Here is a 21310-nt window from a genome sequence, read left to right on the forward strand (position 1 = left end):
GAGAGGGAGAGAGAGAGAGAGAGACCTCCTTTAATACAATTTGGTCTGTATCCTGTTTTCTTTCATTAACAAAATATTGTGAACATCTTTTCAAATACATTTACTACAGTGTCATTTTTATTGGTTAAATAGTGTGGATGTTTTGTTGAATGAATTTACCATACTTTATTTAACCAGTACCCTTTTTGTTGGACAGTTTAATTTTTTAAAATTTTCACCAATATAAAACATAAACCAAAAAAGATAAAGAAGGGAACAAGGAAGGAAATTACGGTAAACATCTTGCAGTCACATCATTAATTATTTCCTTGACATTATTTTGAAGAGCAATGGCTGGTTAAAAAGTTTGTACTTTTTAGAAATTTTGTCAAAGAGCCATGGAGAACAAATGTAGTACCCTCTCTAACACTGGATATTATCTTTTAAAATAATCCTTACCAAGTAGGTAAGCAAAGGTAATATTTTAATATTGTTTTAATTTGCAGTTTTTATTACTGATGAAAAGGAAAAAAATTATCTTTATTGACCTTTTTTATTCCTACATTTTTTACTTACCTGCAGAATTCCTTTGCCCATTTTTCTTTTAAAGATTTTATTGGGGAATTGGGGGAGGGAAACAGCATTGGGGAATTGGGGAAGGGGAACAGACAGGTAGACAAATTGCTGTTTTGTTCTTCAGTCTAGTTGTAGAGGATGTTGCTTTCCTGGCCCATGTTTGCATGATCATTGTGCTCTTCCTGGGTGAGGCAATCAGTTGCCGGTCATTGGTTGGCCGCTCACGGTGGCTCATGGCAGCTCTCGCTGGCTGCCAGCCACTCACATAGCTCACGGTAGCCCACTACAGCCCCTCTGCAGCCTACGCCATTGCGGGCAACTCACAGCAGCCCAGCTCCAGGTCGAGCTGTTGTTCATTATCTTAGCTGTAGAGGGCGCAGTGTCACTGGCCCTCAATGTGGGATCCGAACCTCGGCCCTGCTGCTCAGAACTGGCGCTCCCAAGGGAGCTCTTAACCAACTGAGCCCCTCTGCCGGCCTGCCCATTTTTCTATTTAACTATTTAACTTTTTCGTATTGATTTGTAAGACTTCTTACCCCTTTGTCCGTTTTTTCCTTTCCAGTTTGGCATTTGTCCTTTAATTCTTTTGGTGATTTTCTTTTCCTCTTCCCATTTGGCATTTGCCATTTAATTTTTTGGTGATTTCTGAAACATTTTATAGTTTTTTACATATTTTAGAAATTAATCTTTTGATTTATGTTTCATGAAATATAATTCCCACCCCTAAGGTTATATGAAGTATTTCTCTGTACTTTCTTTTAGTAATTTTATGACTTTATTTTTATATTAAACTCTTTAATCCACCAGGAGTTTGTTTTGGCACATGGTATATTTTTCCCAAAAAAACAATTGGCTAGTGGCTCCTTCTCTTATTGTATAATTTATACTTTCCTCACTGATCAGAAATGACACTTTTTATTATCTATCTACTTGGGTTCTGAATAATATTGAATTTTAATGTAAAAATATAAAGTTGCCTGTCAGAGCTAGCCATTTTCCCATTCAATCAACAAATGTGTAGAAGATGAAGAGATGTCAGTTCAAATGCCACAAAGATACCAAATGAATCTCTGGCTTTTTAAAAATCAGAGAATGTTATAAATATTTTATAACAATGTCATTACTAACAGGTTTGTGTTGTTAAATATTCTGTTCTAAATTGTTTATTGCTATGTAACTGGGCTGTAATGACATATACTTTATGATCATATTTTGCTCAAAAAGCCAATAAGATTGTTAATGTATTATGTGTGATATATGCATAAATGTATAATTTGTCATTATTATTCAGAAGCTAAATATTATTTATCAGTTTGAAATGCTCAACAAATTTCATATACACAAGTAACTTTTTGTAACCAGTCGTAGAGATCTTAATGTATTAATTCATGTCTTTCCAATACAATCAACATAATTACACCACAGAAATTGAAATCAACTTTGCTATCCTTTAAATTGAACCTACAAACACACAGAAAAGCATGTGTAAAAGATGCATTTATCTTTGCGCTTTAGATGTCCCTTTCACCTAAATAAACAAAAAATCACAAAAATATGTATTTCTGATCTAAACAGTAACCTTACATTTAGTTTTAACAAAGATAACAGGTTTGATGATGAACACTGTAAGCTGGGATTCAGTTGGCAACAATGACTTTTCTCAACGACTTTGCCAGTAATTTAGCCACAATTAAGCCACTTACCATTAGGTGCTCCTGAAAATACTATATAATTGGTCACTTAATCCATGTAATAGCTCATTATGGTAAATGTTGGCCTTAACCATGACAATGATTTAGGTCAAATTACATAACCACATTCATAAGGGTAAATCTGGAGAATTTTCACTCTAAGGATTGATTTTATATATATATAAATATGTATAATATAAATTATATTTATATATATAAATATAAAATATATATATATAAATATAAATATATATATATCACTTTTCTTCTCCTACTTACATTCTATGACACTTTTAGAGATATTTTGGTACACTGATAAATGTTAAAAATACTTGCTATCAAAAACTAAGATTAAATCCTGTGTGTGAACCTGACTGAAAAAAAGAGCTACATAATGATTACCAAGAAAACGGTCTGTGAATTCCTTGGGCAGAATCTCTAAAGCCTGTTGTTTTCCCAGTGCTCATTTACAGTGAAGAAAACAAGCCAGGTGGCAGGGGAATTTAGCCTGAAAAAAGGCTTACTTTCCCCCCTGAGAGGCAAATTTGATTTTATCTTTTGGCTCATATTACAAAGTGTGGCTGTTCTCCAAATCAGCACTTGAGGATAATTTTCTTTAAATGTTTCTCACTACCTTCCCTTTAATCACACTTTCTACAGTGTATCTACTATCTACTATTCCATCTCCGCAGGTCTCTCACAGATCATTTCTCGTTTCACCTACTAACTTCCTGTTCTGACAAGAATCTCTTGATCAATTCCCTTCACTTTTCTTGTAAAATCCAGACTCACGTGCTAGGCTTAAGAAAACCAGGCGATACTCTTTCTCTTGGGAGTTTTCATGATTTCACCCCTGTTCCTTGTCTTGCTCCCTTTATTTTGATTGTTCCAGCCTTCATTTCTGTCCTTCTCAGTTCACAATCATTGTTATGTTCCCATATGTCAGTCTTGGTGTTCATAATCCAAGGGGAGGGAGGCAGATATGTGGACCACACATTGCTGTTTTTATTTTATGATTCAGTTCATTGAGAGATCCGTGAGCAGAGGAATTATGTCTATCTTGTGCACCAGTGTATACACGGTGCCTACCATGGTATGCTCAGTGCATTTTTTATTGAATTCATAATAATAGTTAACACTTAACAAATCTACTTATCAAATTATAGGCATTGTGCCATGCCAAAAGGGTATCTCCATTGTATAAATGAAAAGACTGAAACTTAGAAAAAATAAGTACTTGCTTTTGGTGACAAGGCTAAAGTTGAAGAGCCAAAACATGAGTTAATCTTGGGTGTGGAGGCCCAGTGCCCACCCTCGGTGTCCACATTGAGAGTTCAGAGGCAGCATGACAGAACTGTGAGGAAGGGTCCTTCTAGAGACAGGCAGCACTGATTTAAATCCTGACTCTGCCACTTAAGAGTTACTCTAAACTCTCAGTGCTTCAGCTTCATCATCTGTAAAACACAGACCACTTATTGAACAAATATTGATTGGTTCCCAGTAATTCCACTTTAGAGTCGTTCTCCAATCTGCTGTGTTGCCTTTGTTTAGTTTGACACAATTGATGCTGATGATTACCAAGGGCTTAGACTTCTAGAAATGAAGACTTAAATCACCCCAGTAGGCAAAGTCCTCAGTCAGCTGCGATATTAGCTGCAAGCAAGGAAACTTGGAATGGTTAGTCATGTTTACCAGTGACAGCCTCATTAACAGTAGCAGGAATGAAAAGTTTGCATATATATAGCGGGATGACTGAAAAATTACCCTGTGTTTTTTTTCTTTATAAAAATAAGAACTATAACTGTTTTCTTATCCTTTATTTCTGTAGCAATGATTGCAACCCCTAGCCCCAACAATTATTTATAGAGTGCACTGATGGTAATTATACTTACCGTTTAGTTCTTCGATTACAAGACCATGAGGAACCACACCTAGATGAAATTGTGCCATAACTGGAAGAAAAATAGGTATTTTACATCGAGAGATCAGAACTACAAGAACAATACCCCAAGATGTTCCTTCCACTAGTTGGATGTATCTTTGGGTTTAGAAAGAGGTCAAGTGCAGGGGCTGTTGTACTAGAATGGCTGGATCAAATTGGCAGCACTTTTGTCATTGTTCATGTGGGGAAAGGTAACTAAATAATAAAACACAGCAGATACCTCTTAGACCAGCCACACAGCTCATAGTGACACCTCCCTCCCCAGCTCAGGGGCCGAACATAACTTGCATTCTAGTCATGGCTGAGTGACATGGGAGTAGAAATCTGACCCAAACAACCAAGCAGATTTGCTCTACTGGGAAACTGAAATTTTGAACTGAGATGCAAAGGGAGTTGGTTACAGCCCATCAAGAGGACAGTTTATGGATTCCTGCTACTGAATTTCCCTGGTTATACAATTCCCCAAATTCTGTAAGATACCCCAGTATCCTTCTGGTAAAGTCAACTTAACTAGTGGGAGTTGTTACCTGCAATCAGAAGAACCTTAACTACTACACTTCCCTGAATAACTTTCTCTCATGCCGCTCTTTCATATGTTCTTTTCCCTCCACCCTTCACCAAAATATTGCAAAATATTCACCAAAATATGAATGCCATGACGTTCTGTCTCACTGAGCTTTGGCTGTTCTCCTGCATGAAATTCCCTTCCTCTTCTTCCTGAAAACTTGCTCAAGAAGTACCTCTGCTGTGATACCTAAGATTGTCACTCCATACTTACCCGCTTTGATCTGAAAGGTCCTCCACTGTACCTGTAGGACCTGTCACACCACAAGCATGGCACTTAGCATACTGCATTGTAATCTCTCCCATTAGACGGTAAGCTCCTCAATAGAAAGGGACACTTTCCATTTAACCTTATTTCTCTAGTTCCTTGTTACAGTGCCTGGCACAGAGGAGACTCATTAAATAAATGAGTAAACAGTTTCTGCTTCATCATGAGAACATGCTCAGGCTGATCTGCTGGAAGAAGGTGAAACAATGGAAAAGAACAAAGCCCTTTCTAGACCTGATGACAGACAGCTGGTCCCAACATATGAGAGTCCAGCCAAGGTTAGTAGAGCCACGTACCCAGCCCACAGCTGACTCAGAAAACAAGTGAATCCAGCTAATTCCAGAAGAGCTGCCCAACTAAAACCGCAGAGACTCCTAGGAAATAATAAATGGTTATTGATTTACTCCATTGACCTTTGAGGGGCTTGTTAGGCAGCATTTTTGTGGCAATAAGTAACTGGTACAATATCTGTGCGTTAGGTTTCACCTGTGGATTGTGAACTTGAGAGCTTTGCTAGCTGAGCAAGATTTAAAATCCAACAATTGCCTTAATAAGTCCCACTGTGAATGTGAAGAATGGATATATTTATAAATCAGTAGAAATAAAATTTGTCACTACTTGCTAAAGTTTTAAGTTAATATAAGACAATTAAAAAACTAGGTTAATTTAAATTTTTAAAAAGTATCTTTAAGAAAAAATCAGAAGTAAAATACCTCTCTTTTCCAACACATCGATGCTAATTTTTGCCTGTTTCTATTCAACCTTACCCATGTGTATATGTATTTTCATATAGTTCTAATAACAATGTTGTATTTTGCTTTAATAGTAGAGTGAAAGTACCATGTTAATACATAATTATTTTAATGGCTACATAATAGTTCTTTTGTTATACTGAGTAATACTTCAGTTATACTATAACTAATCATTTCTTTATTATTTAAGCTAGATTACTTGAATTTTTTTCCTATTATCCACAACATGACAAAATACTGCTTTTTTTTTCCACAACGAGATACCACCTTACGCGGTCAGAATAGCTATCATCAATAAATCAACATACAACAAGTGCTGGCGAGGTTGTGGGGAAAAGGGAACCCTGGTGCACTGTTGATGGGATTGCAGACTGGTGCAGCCCTTATGGAAATCAGTTTGGAGGTATCTCAAAAAACTGGAAATGGAACTACCTTATGACCCAGCAATTCCACTCTTAGGTATCTATCCAGAAAAACGCAAGACACTAATTCAAAAAAATATATGCAACCCCATGTTCATTGCAGCGCTATCTACAATAGCCAAGACTTGGAAACAAAAGTCATCGGTAGATGACTGGATTAAGAAACTGTGGTACATTTACACAATGGAGTATTACTCAGCTATAAAGAAGAAGTAAATTGTACCATTTGCAATGATATGGATAAACCTAGAGAACATTATGCTAAGTGAAAAAAGTCAGTCAGAGAAAGACAAATACCATATGATCTCACTTATATGTGGATTCTAAAGAACTGAATAAACGAGTAATGTAAATAGAAATGGTCTCAGAGACACAGAGGAAAAACTGATGGTTGCTAGTTGGGAGGGTGTGGGGATGAGGGAGAAGGGGAAGGGACGAGACAACATAAATTGGTAACTACAATATGGCCTCAGGGATAGAAAAGACAGTCTGGAGAATATAATCAATAATGTTGTAAATATTTTTTAGGGGGCCAGATGGTCTCATGTCTTGTCAGGGAGACCACTTCATGGATGGTGTAGAGGCCTGACCACTGCACTGCACATCTGAAGCTGCCGTTGAATAATATTATGTCAACTATAATTTAATACATATATAGTCATGAAATGTGGAGTATAGTGCGGGAATGGAGTCAATGGAATTGTAATAGATATGTATGATATCGGCGGTGGGAGGACAGTGGATAGGAGGGGGGTTGTCACTTTGTGAAGGGTGAAAAGGATAACTATTGCATTGTTTTGTACACTTGAAACTAATAATAATAATAATAAATACAGCCTTTTTTTACTGTGGTATTAATATTTATTTAGCTATGAAGACCCTGGTGGTGTCTTTCTTTATTGCTATATATCCAGTACCTAGCAAAGTATATGTTAGACACCAAATAAACATTTGTTGAATGAAAGCAATGTATAAATGAATGAATGCGATTTACAGAATTAGGCTTCCTAGTTCCATCTACTTCAGATGCTTTTTAAAGTGAACTAACATGGTTGAATTAGATTCAAAAGTCACATCACTTGAAAGAAAAATTTATTTGCATCACATTTTAAATTTATACCTATAGACATAAGGATTTGTTATTTACCTTAAAATTTTTGAGTTAGTTGCAAAGTTGACCCGTGGAAATTTATTAGCTTTAACTGAATAGACAAAAGAAGGAATTCCAGTGTTTTTGTTTATGAACTGCTTATACAGATATCACTGGATGAACATCTATTCCCAGTCCTCATGCCCTACTCTGCTTATACTTGACACTTTTGGCTACCTCTTACTTTTCTCAAAGCTGGTGAGTCAGTCATGTATTGGTTTATGTGACAGTGAATTTATACAACTCTTTTCTGTTTTCTCTGATCACTTCTTTGCCCTTGCCTGTTGTCATTCTCTAAAGATTTAGTCTTCTGCGTATCCCCTTTTGCAATACTGTCTATAATCACTCACCTGTTATCTTGTCTTCCACCTCTCCTCTCTATGAAGCATGCCCATATCTGTGCATCTAGTCCTGCTCACTCCATCTGTGCTTTTTCAATCTCATCCACCTCCATTTCCTTAAGACCTTATTTTGCTTGTTTTTTCAATCTACCCCACCTGTAGCTCTTTTCCCTTGAAGTACATGTACCGTCTAGCCTTTGTAATTCTCCCTTGACCCTGCTTCTTCTTCAAGCTGTCATCCCATTGTTCCCTTTCCTTTCACCACTGAACTTTTTGAAAGTGAACTCCATATTTCTTGGCTCCAGTTCTTCCCCTCATTCCTCTCTTAACTGTTTGCATGTTGACTTCTGCTCTCTCCTACTGACCTTTTACTTCAGGGACACTACATTTGATCCCCTTCCAATAATGCCTCTCTGTGGCATCTCACATCCTTGCAACTCTCCCATGTCCTCTACACTATGCTTTCTTGGTTCCTATCAAGTATTCCCTGACATGTTTTCTTCTTTTTGCTTTTTTTGTCTTTGGATTTCTTTTTTACTCTACTATCCTTAAAGGTCCTCATCCACTTGCAGAGTTAACAAATATTTATTAAGTGCCTAAAATGTGCCTGGAACTGTGCTGGCCCTGGGGATGCAGGGATGAACAAACCAGACACACTACTTCCTCTTACCTCACTGAAGATGCAATTAGGAGCTAAATCCTCTGTTTCCAAATGTCTCTGATTTGTTCCCTCTACCTTATTATTACTGAACTCTCTTTATTCAGGTAGGTTGTAGGGTCCGTGAAAACAAGGCTGTTTATTTATCTTTCTCTCTCCCATACCATACTTAGGACAATACACACTCTGGTGTTGAATGAATGTAGGAATCAGATGCTATTTTCCCTTTCTACTGCCTACAAGACATCTCTTCCTTAAATGCCTACTGTTACCTTAAACCCAAACACGTCCAAAAGCAAGCACTTCTCCTCTAAAACTACTGCCTTTCAATTTTGCTGTTTTTGACACTACCTTAACCCCAGTTTCTGAGGTTAAAAATCTTATAATTATATTTGATTAGTCTGTTCTTTGACTAAGAGCCAAACTCTCAGGTTCTTCCAACTCTGTCTGTGAAATAGTTCTTGGAATCACCTTTCTTTTCAATTCCATTATTCCATCCCTAGGAGTAATCATCATCAGTGTAATAATTATTTTTTAACAACTACCATGACTTATTTAGCATTTAAATTCTGGCCTAAATACTTTGCATATATTATGTCATTTGAGCTTTAAAACACCTGTGAAGCATGTATTTTTTAGAGGAGAAAAATCAAGATACAGCTTAAATACCCTTCCCAAGTTAGTTAAATGGCAGAGCGGGGATCAAACCCAGATCTGAAGCCAAAGCCCTTCAATGAGTTGGGCTTTCAAGTTATGTAGAATAAAAATGGAATTTTTAGAAGAGTATTACGAAGATACACAGAAAGTAAAGCACAGGAAACTGTTTCATGGAGGCATATTCTCTTTCAAAAGAAGAATAACCAACACTCTAGAGATCCAGTTATTTTGTTGGTCTCGCTGACATTATCTGAGCCCTAAAACTTCTCTCCTTGCTTCTACTGACTTTTTTACAACTGAGTTCTCTCTCCTCCTCCTATTTGTGGGCTTCTATTACTTCACAACTTCTGCTGCCTCATGTGTTTGGCTCTCTTACTTCTCTCTAACTATGGTAAACAAAAATGCTTTACTTCAATTAAGGTGATCTTTTCACTGTTCCCACTATTTCTGTCTACACAAGTTTATACCATTACTTCGAACACAAATACTTTTTTCCTCTCTCTCCACCTATCAAAAGCTTATTTTTCAAAGCTCCTTCATTACTTCTTCCTAACAGCTCCAATGGATTCTTGAGTGATTACTGTGTGGTAAGTTCTCTTGCTGACTCAGGATGAACCCAGAAAATGAGCAAGAAAATAAACTTTTTGAGATTCTTGCAACATAATTTAGCTTATCCTTACTATACTGACTTCAGGGAAGTTATTTAGCTTCTTCCAGCTTCACTTTCTTTACCTGTAAAACAGAGAGTGAAACAGTATCTATCAGATAAGGTTGTTCTGAGGATTAAATGATAAGGTTGTTCTGAGGATTAAATGAAATAACAAAGGTAAAAGTACTTAGGTAAAAGTTCTTAGCACAGAGCTATCACAAAAGAAGCATATAATGTTAGTTGTTTTTGTTTTTTTAAGATTTTATTGGGGTTTTGAGGGAGGGGAACAGCGTTGGGGAATCAGGGAAGGGGAACAGACAAGTGGCTGTCCTTTTGTTCTTTAGTTCAGTTGTGGAGAATGTTGCTTCACTGGCCCATGTTGGTATTATCATTGCGCTCTTCCCAGGTGAGGCAGATAGGTCACCGGCCGCTCATGGAGGCTCTTGGCAGCTCAGGCTGGCTAACGGCCGCTCACACTGGCTGCCAGCCATTCATGGTAGCTTATGGCAGCCCACTGCAGCTTCACTGCAGCCTACCCCAGCACCAGAGACTCATGGCAGCCCAGCTCCATGACGAGCTGTTGTTCACCATCTTAGCTGTAGAGGGCGCAGTGTTACTGCCCCTAATGTGGGATCCAAACCGGAGCCCTGCTGCTCAGAGCTGGTGTCCAAAGCCAACTGTTAACCAATGCGCCACTTGGCCAGCCCGTTAGTTATTTTTTAAATTTGTGTGAACACCAACTAGCAAATGGTGTGTTAGCAATGACAAATTAGCACAAAGGATAGCATCATTTGCTTTAAAATGTTAAGCTTCAAATTACAAATGTTATAGATTATTATAATAGTATCTGAAAATCTGGGCATCTGTGAATTAACACATTTTAAGATAACTACTGTAGAGTTAGCCTAATTCACCATAAGAAAAACTGTTGGGCCGGCCAAGTGGCACGTTGGTTAACAGCTGGTTTGAGACGCCAGCTCTGAGCAGCAGAGCCTGGGTTTGGATCCCACATGAGGGCCAGTGACACTGCACCCTCTGCAGCTAAAATGGTGAACAACAGCTCGACCTGGAGCTGGGCTGCAGTGAGTCGCCGGCCACGGCGTAGGCTGCAGTGAAGCTGCAATGAGCTGCCATAAGCTACCGTGTGTGGCCGGCAGCCAGCGTGAGTGGCCGGCAGCTGACATGAGCTGCCAAGAGCCACCGTGAACGGCTGTCCAGAGGCCGGCGACCGATCTGCCTCACCTGGGAAGAGCGCAATGATGATACCAGCATGGGCCAGTGAAGCAACGTCCTCCACAACTAGACTGAAGAACAAAAGGACAGCAACTTGTCTGTGCCCCTGACTCCCCAGCACTGTTCCCCTCCCCTAATTCCCCAATAAAATATTTTAAAAGAAAAACTGTTTCTTTTCATATCATGAATTTTGGGATACCATGAGAAAAAAAATGTTTCATACATATGCACTCTAAAAGTCTTAAAGCTCATTAAGATGTTATCTTTGTTTTCAAAGGCATATTTATAATAGGGATATATTTTACTGTAAATAACTATAGGATCCAGATTAGCAAATTTCTTGTCACATTACTCTTTATACAGTAAGTCCCCGACTTACGAACGAGTTCCGTTCTGGGAGAACATTAAGTCAGATTCATTCGTAAATCCGACAAAGTGAGTCTTTTTTTTTTTTTCTTCCCTGATTCATAATTTAATGGCTGTGCAAGTCCGGGTCAGGGTTTTCTGCTCAAAGGCATGGATGTGCGGGAGCTCTTCTGCTAGGCACGTGTTCACCAGCTGGTGTCTCTGAAGCAGCGGCTTCCCCTCGAACTTGGCCGACACCACCAGGACTCGGAAGCTGGACGCGCAACAGTTGGGAGTCCTGTCCTCCACTTCCACGTGCTCTGCCTCCAGGTCCTGCTGCAGTTTCTCCCGCAGGTACTCGACGCTGAGTTCCATGGCGGGAGCCCAGGGCGGGTGGCAGCCCAGCGGGGACAGAACCCCGCTCCGACGGCTAACACTCAAAAGTGAGTCTTATACACACTTGACACTTCCTAGCAGTCTCTTCCACATCACCACTGCTTTTCTTCTTGCTTCCGGACATCCTGGGCACTGATTGAGCATTGTACTACTGTACACTATCGCACTGTACAGTAAGCACACAGTAGCACAACTGTGACAATGTCTGGCAGACACATGAGCTACTTCCACGATTTGTTTGCATCTACGAATGTTTGTAATGCGAGGTCTGTTCATATCTGTGAAAGTTTGCAACTTGAATGTTCCTAAGTCGGGGACTTACTGGACTTAAAATTTCCCTCAGCCATATTATGTATGGTTTATTAATAGTTGAAGACTGCTTAGACCTGATCAAGGTAATAATAAAAACCAACATCTATATACCTCATAATGCTAAAAGTGCTTTTACATATGGTCTCATTTGACTTTGAATCCTGAGTTACATTTCCATTTCTAGTTGAAGAAAATGAGGCTTGGAGACTGACCTATCTCAAGTAACAAAAAACTGGGACTGGAACCTAGGTCTCTTTACTACACATTTCATGTTTATGCTACCACACTATGTAGTAATAAACTATTACTGGAACAACTTAACATGTGTGCTCTTCAGATCTACGTTATGTATAAGCCTGTTGTTCTACAAAGCATAAACGTTATACAAAAAAGCAAAATTATATTGTTTTCAGGAATGACAAAATTTGGGTCAGTGACAATGTGATAACTCTGGGGACATTTTTGCTAGCTAGTTTTTTCAGACTGATAAACTTGGTAAGGCCAAGATGAATTTAGAGAGCATAGTAACTCTTTAAACCAACAGTAAACTGACTTACATAAACAACTTCATAAAGGGCCAACAACAGAGCCAACAGTTTCACATTCCTATTTGTGAAGAAAATTTTAAAATATTGTTTTATGAAAGAAATTTTGGTTTGGCTACACTTAATTGCATTGAAAAACAAGCATCTGCACTTCAGAAATTGAAGAACTGGTAAGTGTGCTAAAGAGAATGCTAAATGGAAAAAAAAGTGTCATTAACCAAGGGCATCTCCAGGTGCCATATCTAGGGTATTTCTTAAACGTTTTAAGAACACATTTCAAACAAGCCAGTTGCTGTCCAATGTATCAAGAACAATGTATCTGATTAACTGAAGTGCCAAAACTGATTTAAATGGTATCTCGTTTACTTTTCAGAAATTGCAACATCCCAGTATTTGTAACAGAAACTCTTCTTCCAAATGACAGTATGACAAATTTAGTTTTTAAAAAAAATAGTGCAATTTTGGTTAAGAACTTGACACATGGTGATGTTACTAGGCACCCTGGAAAGAAAAAATCAGATCTGCTTGACACTGTAACATACTACACCCCCACCCCGCCATTCAGAAGGCAACGTGCAATACACCATGAAAAATAGCTAAGTTGGAGCCTCTTAATGCTACGCATTTCCACTAAGTTGGATCTTATTTCTCGTTTCCGGTTTTGCCATTAGTAGTGACTGGAGGTCATTATCACTTCTCAGCATGTTTTGTTTCCCAAAAACGAGAAACTGGGTGGAGGGCCATAAAGAGCTTTGATCCGAATAACGTCTATTTGATAGCAAAAGGTTTTCCTCGGGACCTTGCAGACACAGAAACACCGGGTTCTGATTTTCTCATATCCTATTCCCGACCCCAGACTTTGTTCCTCTGCCGTTCAAACCCGGTTCGTGCTCCTTTAAGGAACAGCAAAGAGAGCTCTTTTAATAAAAGCCAGCACTCCTTTGTCCCCAAACATAGCTGGGAAAGGGTTTGGAAGCCCCCGCTGGTTGAGAGACGGTGGAGGCGATCCACCCTGGCCGGTCCACCCACCCACTGCATCCCGAGTCTGGCGCCGCAGCCCGGAGCAATCGCGTACTCGGGGTTCTCCGGTACTGTGGGGCGCGCGCCCGCCTGGCTACGGTCCCCATCAAGGGGCGGGATGCCCGGGCGCGTGCCAAGACCGCGGCTGGCGGAAGCTGGGGGCCGCCAGGACGGGCGGTTCCTACTGGCACGGGTGGGGGAAGGGCGATAGCCACACCCGGAACTCGGTAGGGGAGGGGGGAGGGGCGACTGAGGCTTCCGGTAGCGCAAAGGGTGTCGGGAGACGCTTCCCATAAACCTTCTTCCCTGGCCTCTGGAGGGACCACCGTTGCCTCGGCTTCGGCTTCCACTGTCTGGGTTCGGGCTAAAAGGCCACGGCGGACGCCAGTGCTACTTCCCTTGTGTCTGGCTCTGTCCATATTCGTTCCCAGGCGGCCGCCCAGGTTCCAGCAGCGGCCGCGGCCGACATGTTGTGAGGCAGCAGCGTGGGTGTCTGAAGGATGGTTTGGCTGAGACGGCGGCAAAGGCTGCTGGTGGCGGCGGCAGCTGGGACTCCGGCTCTGTAGAGCCAAGCCCGCTGGGTGTCCGCCCAGTGTATAGACCTCAGCGAGGCCAGTGTCCCTGAACCTTGCCGCCCCTCCGGCACCGTTGGGGACCGGTTGGGCGACAGCGCCCGCCCCTCTGAGGAGACACGAAGGTGTTCCCCGGTGCTCCAATTTCCTGACCACCTTCCTTTCCGTCTCCGCCCTGGGGCCGAATTCTCAGCCCCCCGACTTTCCTCCCAGCTTCGCCCTAAATCTCACACACGCTGTGTCCCCTGCCCTCTCGTGCCAGTCTCCCCACCCCCCTTCGTTTTCTGCACCTTCTTCTCGCAGAGCCCCCGGGATCACTCTCTGAGGGCGGCCTTTTGAAAAACCTTCGTGGAGTAGTGGACCAGAACTGGGGAGTTCTTCAAGTCGGGGCGAGAGACATATAGGAAGATAACGATGGCTTCCTCATCTGGCAACGATGATGATCTCACTATACCCAGAGCTGCTATCAATAAGATGATCAAAGAGACTCTCCCCAATGTCCGGGTGGCCAACGATGCCCGGGAGCTGGTGGTGAACTGCTGTACTGAATTCATTCACCTTATCTCTTCTGAAGCCAATGAGATTTGCAACAAATCGGAGAAGAAAACCATCTCGCCAGAGCATGTCATACAAGGTAAGCGTTCGCGTGTGGGGTTTTGTTTAAACGAGGGTCCGCGGACAGCTCGCTCGTCGCTCGACGCATTCTTGCCGAAGCTTTCATTGCCCTTCCCTGATCAGTGCGTGCTGGTAAAGGGAAGAGCCACGCGGGCATGGAGGCGGCGGGCGCCTTAAAAACACGCCTGTGTGGTATGCTCCCGGTACTTTTCACCAGCGAATACACGTGAGGAGTGCGAGCATTTAGGTCAGCTAACATCCCCCCGAAAGGTAAAGTATTTGCGGCGGTTTCAATTTGCAGCCAGGTCAGCCGAAGCAACCAGACTTTTGCCTGCCTAAAGTGGAACCTGTACATGACAACTGAGAAATTGCCTGCTGAAAGTGAAACGTAGATCATACCAGCTGAGAAGGGAACCCAGAAGTACTTACTCCCTTGGAAACTTAAAATTCAGACAGGAAGTTCAAGTGGGAGCGGAGACAGCACCCCTTCCGCCCCCGGTCTTTTCACCAATGTAGAGAAAAAGATGAGTTTTCTGAACACCTGAGTAAAAAAAAAAAATTCTTAACATGAGTGTATTCAACATTGTAAAGTTTATTGGTGTTGAATAAAGAGTATATTTTCTGCTTTAAAAATGGTTTAATGGTCCAGCTGTTCGTCAACCAGTTACCAAAGCACTCCAGTTGTATTCTGTAAGAAAAGGGTGAATGTCCTTTGCTTTTGCCCTCCCTCTCCTTTCTTCCCTCCCATCTTTCTTTCTGTCCTTCCTTCCTTTCTCTTTTTCTTCTGTGTAGCTTCCTTTGTTCTTTGGAGATAAATTTTTAAAGCCTGTATTAAGAGATTGTAAGAGATATTTTTCATGGAACATTTTCCTGTTCTTTCCTGCCCCCATTCCCATTTGGATGTACACACTTAAGCTTTTATTGAACAGCACTTCTGAAAGTTTCAACAGTTTCTTCTATCTTCTTTTGGAAAGGATTTAGTCCAGTAATAGGGATTTGGGAGACATATTCTCTGACGGCTTGTTTCAAGGATGGAGAGACATATTAACTAGTCATAATATTTATCATGAAAAAGTTGCACTCAATTTGAGGTTATAACTTGCCTCTTATAATAATCCACTTAAAATTCTATCAATTTCTTGATTGCTTTTGAAGTCAGAAAAAAATCATGGTTAATTTTAATCGTTTGGGTAGGCAGGTGGTTGTCTACCATTTGATTTTTTAACTTTTTAAAAGGTGACTTTCCTGTTATTCTGAAGTAGAGAACACATCTGCTCATATTCACCATATCCAATATTTTACTGTCAATATTGACGGAAGGATTAAATGATTCGTTTTTGGTCTTTATTGATGTGTGGAAGGCAGATATAAATTATACTCTGCCATTTCCATTTCAGTACATAAGGAAAAATAAATCCTTAGGAAAAAGCATATTTAATTTTAAAGCTATTTTTTTCTACTTGTTTGGTGTGCTGAATACCCTGGCAAGTAAAATGAAAGCCAAGTTGTCTATTTTTCCTGTGGAAATATTTTTCCTATTTTTACATTGTATATGCAATTGTTGTCATAAGTCTTTCACAAGATTATCCAAAACAGATAGCTATAATTTCCTTTCACAACTCATAGAAAAGAAAAAGGATCTTTTATTAACATTGCCTTTCTAATGAAAATTGCAAAAGATTTCTAAAGGATCTGCCTAAATATTTGTTTACACCACAGAAGTGGGGATCGTTCCAAAAATCTAATAACACATTACAATCTGTCTTCTTGGGTAGAGTTTATTCTTTTCTAAGATATATTTAGATTTCTGATTGACACGATGGAATAAAAGTGCAGCTGTATCAAGCAGTATGCTAAATGCCTCAACTTTGGAATAGACTAAATTCAGTTTAACAACTAAAAAAGTTCCAGTGAAAGCATTTTCCTTTGTGTACTGAGTATGATTTATTAATTTAAAAAACCATGTATTGACCTGTCGTAGACTTATAAATTTACCTTTTTTTCTTGTATTGATATTAAGTGGGTAAAGACCTACCATTTTTGCCCCAAATTCTCCCTAGTCAGAGGAATAGATATTATACATATATAATCTCCTATTACTCTCATGTTGCTTAATCATTTTAAAGATTTTTTTTGTCTTGAGTGGTTAAAATTTTTTAAAAGAAATTTTTAGTGTTTATATTTTACATGTTTAAAGTGTTTTAACTCTGAAAAACTGGTAAATCATGGTAGATATGACATTTTTTACACTTTCTGTCAGTATTGTTTATTTAGGAATGTAGGGTATATCCAGGGAATAATAACGTAAATTTTAAAGTGGTATGAATCTCACTTGTTGAAGATTGCATTTTTAAGTAATACGTTTAATGAACTAGACTTTGCTTTAGGAAACTTGTTTACTTGCCACTTTACCTTGTCAGAGCAGAGTAAGCATTTGATGCAGTTCTGTGAAATTCGAGTTAACAGTTGAAGTAATTTCATTGCCAGTAAATCTGAAATACTATAACTTAGTTAAATTAAAAATTTTTTTTTCTTAATGCCTTGCTTATTTTGAGTTTAAGAAAGTAGACTTAGTATTGAAGACTACAGATACACAAATACAGGGATTTCTAAGGTGTTCCTTTTATTCCATTGCTGGTTTCTGTGAACACATATTCTTAAATGAGTTCTAACATGTTCTGTTATATTATGGAAATAATTGACTGACGTTGAGAGTCAAGAGCTGCAAGTTCTACTCTGGAAAGTCTTTCACCGTAGGCAAATGTGTTCAATGTTTCCCCATTTGTGTATAAATAATACTTAATGCTTTCAGGTATAACTTGCAATTATTGAGAATCAGTAAGGGTTGAGAACCTTACATGAAATATGCTGCAGTAAATAATAATTTTAAAAATTTATACAGTAGTACTGATTAAAACATAAAGCTGAAAGTCTATTATGTTTAACCTTATATCATGATGCCTTTTGTAAAGCCAAAGTGTAAATAATATTTTAAGTGATATTATTTTCTTTCTGCATTTTTAATCTCTTGCTACATTTTTTTTTTCACACTTATGAGAATAGTAACTGAAAGTAGTGAAAGTTTGAAGAAGTCTTTTGAGGATTTGCTTCTTCAGCAACTGAATTGCTCCAAGCTATTTATGTTGAGTGCCTTTTAAAAAATTCCAAGAGCTGGCCGAGTGGCTCAGTTGGTTAAGAGCTCGCTCAAGAGTGCGAGCTTTGAGCAACAGTGGTTCGATGCCTGGCCCTAGCTGAGCTGCTGCTGAGCTGCCAACAGGTGGCAGGATGGCTCAACTAAAAAAAAGAAAATTCTGGTGCCTCTCACACTGGCACTTTTATAAAATACAGTAAAAATGGATCACTAGGAAAACAAAAGAAGATATCAATAAAATTCAATGTTTTGTTATTAGAGTCAATAGATATAAAATTACGCTCTCAAATTGCTATAAAAATTTTCCCCCCAGCTTTATTGAGATATAATTGACATATAACATTATATAAGTTTAAGTTGTACAATGTAATGATCTAATGTATGTATATATCGTGAAATGATTACCACAATAAGGTTAGTTAACGCATACATCACCTCACATAGTTACAGTTTTGCTATGAAGGTTCTTAAATGCTTACTTTGAATTTCCATACTTATCACAGTCCATTACAAGCAATTCTGGCACAAGTGTATGGACCATACTTTGTGTAGTTTTGCTCTAAAGCCTAAGCCACAGTCTATTCTGGAAAGTGGATGTGAAGTAGTTTTGAAGTCAGAGGATCTGAGTGATCTCAGAGAAGTTGTAATAATAATGAGAATGATATATTTTATTGCCCAAATAACCATCCATACTGATATTTTTCCCAAAGAGACACATATAATGTGCATTGCACAATTTATCACATAATGCTTTTCAGGTTAGGATTGTATTACTTTCCTTAAAATTGAGATTTTTTTTTGTTTTTCTTCTACTACCCAACTACTTTTGAATACTGCTATGTACTTGGCATTGTGCTGGATACTGCCAAGCATATAAAGATGAATGATATTTGAATCCTGCCATCAGTCTTTCATTGTCCCAAATTCCCAGGAGTAGTGATATCATAGAAAACATGATTCTTAATGAGCTTGCCAGGCTAATGAGCCAAGAAATCACTTTGGCCTACATCCTCTTAATGTCTTTTAAGTGAACTACATCACCCTCACTTCCCTCAACATACAAACAAAAGAATATAAAGAAATTAGAGAATGCTATTATATATATACTATATACAAGAGGTTGCCCAAAAAAATGTATACACATTTTAAGAAAGGAAAAACTATTAAAATTGTAGTAATATACTCGTATACTGATTACAAAAGATGAATACAAGTCATGTTTGATTTCTGCAATTACAAGAGGTGCTCAGAGACCACATCAGTGTAATTTTAATACAGTTTTTTCCTGGCACCTCTGTGTGTGTGTATGTGTGTGTGTGCGCGTGTGTATACATATAAAATATATATGTTTAATGAAAAACATGCTTTATGTATTTGAAATGTAAGGAATTCAAACAAATTCTTGTTATAATGAAATTTCAGGGTTACATCACTTTTGTAAAATAAGATAAGCCTGTATTAAAATTATTATTGCTGGTGGAAGTTTTTACCTTTTTTTTAAAGTGGGGTTTTTGTTAACATCTGTCTTTCAAATTGAAAAGTGTGCTAAATATTTTTTTCCCCTAATAGACCATGCAGTTTTCTGGATATAGTTTTAAGATAAATGGCAGAGGGTAGCAGACCTTGGAGGAACAAGTGATGTGAGTGTTTTATCCACAAATTGTTTAAAAATTATTTTTCTTTTTTTGCTTTTATGCTGAGATCCTTAGAGCCAGGACCATTAACAGTCCATAAAGTCCCTTTGTACAAATTAGACAAAGGCACTCCTTCCTTAAAAAACTTTACTACCATCTGCCAGAAAAAAACACAGATTTAAATATACAAATTATGAATGGCCTTCCTTAGATGTGGTCCTGTTGTGCAGTGAACTACTTGCAGAACCATAAATAGTGGCCCTGCTTAGGAGCCTTTTCCTTATCCTGTAAGATTCTCCTTTGTGTAAAATTGGAATGATTACTACTACGTGGCAACAAATGACGTAAAATATCTCCCTGTTTAGAAGATATTATGTCCAGTTATTAGTTAGCTAAAGTGTGTTTAAAATTTGAGTTAAACTCAATGCAGTTTTTGAAATTAAATATATGGCTGCTTCTGTTAAACCATTTTATTGAGAGTACAGTATTTGTATCTAGCAGCTCATTGAATAATATTAAATATTAACCTTGGATTTACTTGCAAAATTTTTTGAAAGCAGTGTGCTCAACCTTAGATGTTTTTAAAGGTGAGTTGATTTTGTTAATTTTTAACCCAAACACTCCATGGTTAAAGGTAGTTTGGAATAGATTTTTTTAATGTCTAGTCTAGTAATTCATGACATTTTTAAGAGTTGTCTCACCATTGTGTTGATTTGCTAATTTTGTAAATTTAATATTATATTATAAATATACTTGTTCAACTTGAATTTAGGTGTGATAATGCAAAACTGTACATTTATTTATGTCCTGTATACTTATTAGGAGAAAATAAATGTAAGAGAAAAAATAAAGAATAATACATAGTCCAAGTTAGTTAAGCGACTCTTATGTACTCTAGACACTGTGTTAAATGCCTTAGATTAATTACTTGTTGATTCCTACAACCCTAAAGTTAATACAAATATAATAATGGATATTTTATTTTGTTCCTTCTATAGGCCAGCCTCTGTTCTAAACTCTTTTATTTACATTAATTCATTTGTTCTTCACAGCAGCCTGATCTGATGAGATGTAGGTACTGTTATTTTTGTTTTAGAGGCAGAGGTGAAGGAACTTATGTAGGGTCACACAGTTAATGTGAGGCAGAGCTGGGAGTCAGTCCCTGGCAGCCTTTGGGCCTGCATGCTTAACTGCTATATTGCTTCTGGTTGTAGGAAAATATTATGAAATGTTATTCTCATTTTAGAGATACTAAACTGAAGCTTAGAGATGTTAAGCAATGTATCCAAGGTTACACAAATACATTTACAACCAAGTTTCAAATTCTACATCTATCTGATTTCAAAATTCTCCTAGACTTCTGTCTAGGAGAATCAGGCAAGCTTAATTTGAAGATGGAGTTTGATCTGGACCTTGAATACCATCAGCATGACGGTGGGAAACTGGTGCTTGATCGGAAACATTGAGCAGTCAGATTCAGTAGAAGTATGCAGGGATGTAATAATGACAGAAATAAACCCGGAAAGGTAGGTGGGACTAGATCTTGGAGAACTTTGGTGTAGGGCTAAGGAAATAAGACTTTCTTTAGAATGTGGCAGGAAATCATAAACCATTCACTTAGTTTCTTTTGGTATTGTCTCCATCCAATCTTATTTTTATTTATTTTGTTTTTCTGTGGTTTTTTTAAAGATTTTAATTAGGGGATGGGAACAGCACTGGGGAATTGGGGGAAGGGGAACAAACAAGTTGCTGTCGTTTTGTTCTTCAGTCTAGTTGTGGAGGACGTTGCTTCACTGGCCCAAGTTGGCACCATCATTGCGCTCTTCCTGGGCGAGGCA

At 38.6% G+C, this 21310-nt stretch overlaps 1 protein-coding gene and 1 pseudogene across 2 annotated transcripts in view; one reads left to right on the forward strand and one right to left on the reverse strand.

Moving 5' to 3' along the window:
• Positions 1-10998: 10998 nt before the first annotated feature.
• On the reverse strand, positions 10999-11737 carry LOC109396035 (bolA-like protein 2 pseudogene; annotated as a pseudogene). The gene has a single exon (XR_002126773.1). The product of XR_002126773.1 is annotated as a bolA-like protein 2 pseudogene (transcript).
• Positions 11738-13771: 2034 nt separating this feature from the next.
• Positions 13772-21310, forward strand: part of DR1 (down-regulator of transcription 1) — a 30888-nt gene continuing 23349 nt past the window's right edge. The window contains exon 1 of the mRNA XM_019667582.1: positions 13772-14706. Within this exon, the coding sequence (XP_019523127.1) occupies positions 14487-14706 (220 nt within the window). The 5' untranslated portion in view covers positions 13772-14486. The remainder of the gene's footprint in view (positions 14707-21310) is intronic.

This window comes from Hipposideros armiger, unplaced genomic scaffold (genome assembly GCF_001890085.2).
Source record: "Hipposideros armiger isolate ML-2016 unplaced genomic scaffold, ASM189008v1 scaffold_501, whole genome shotgun sequence".
NCBI lineage: Eukaryota > Metazoa > Chordata > Mammalia > Chiroptera > Hipposideridae > Hipposideros > Hipposideros armiger.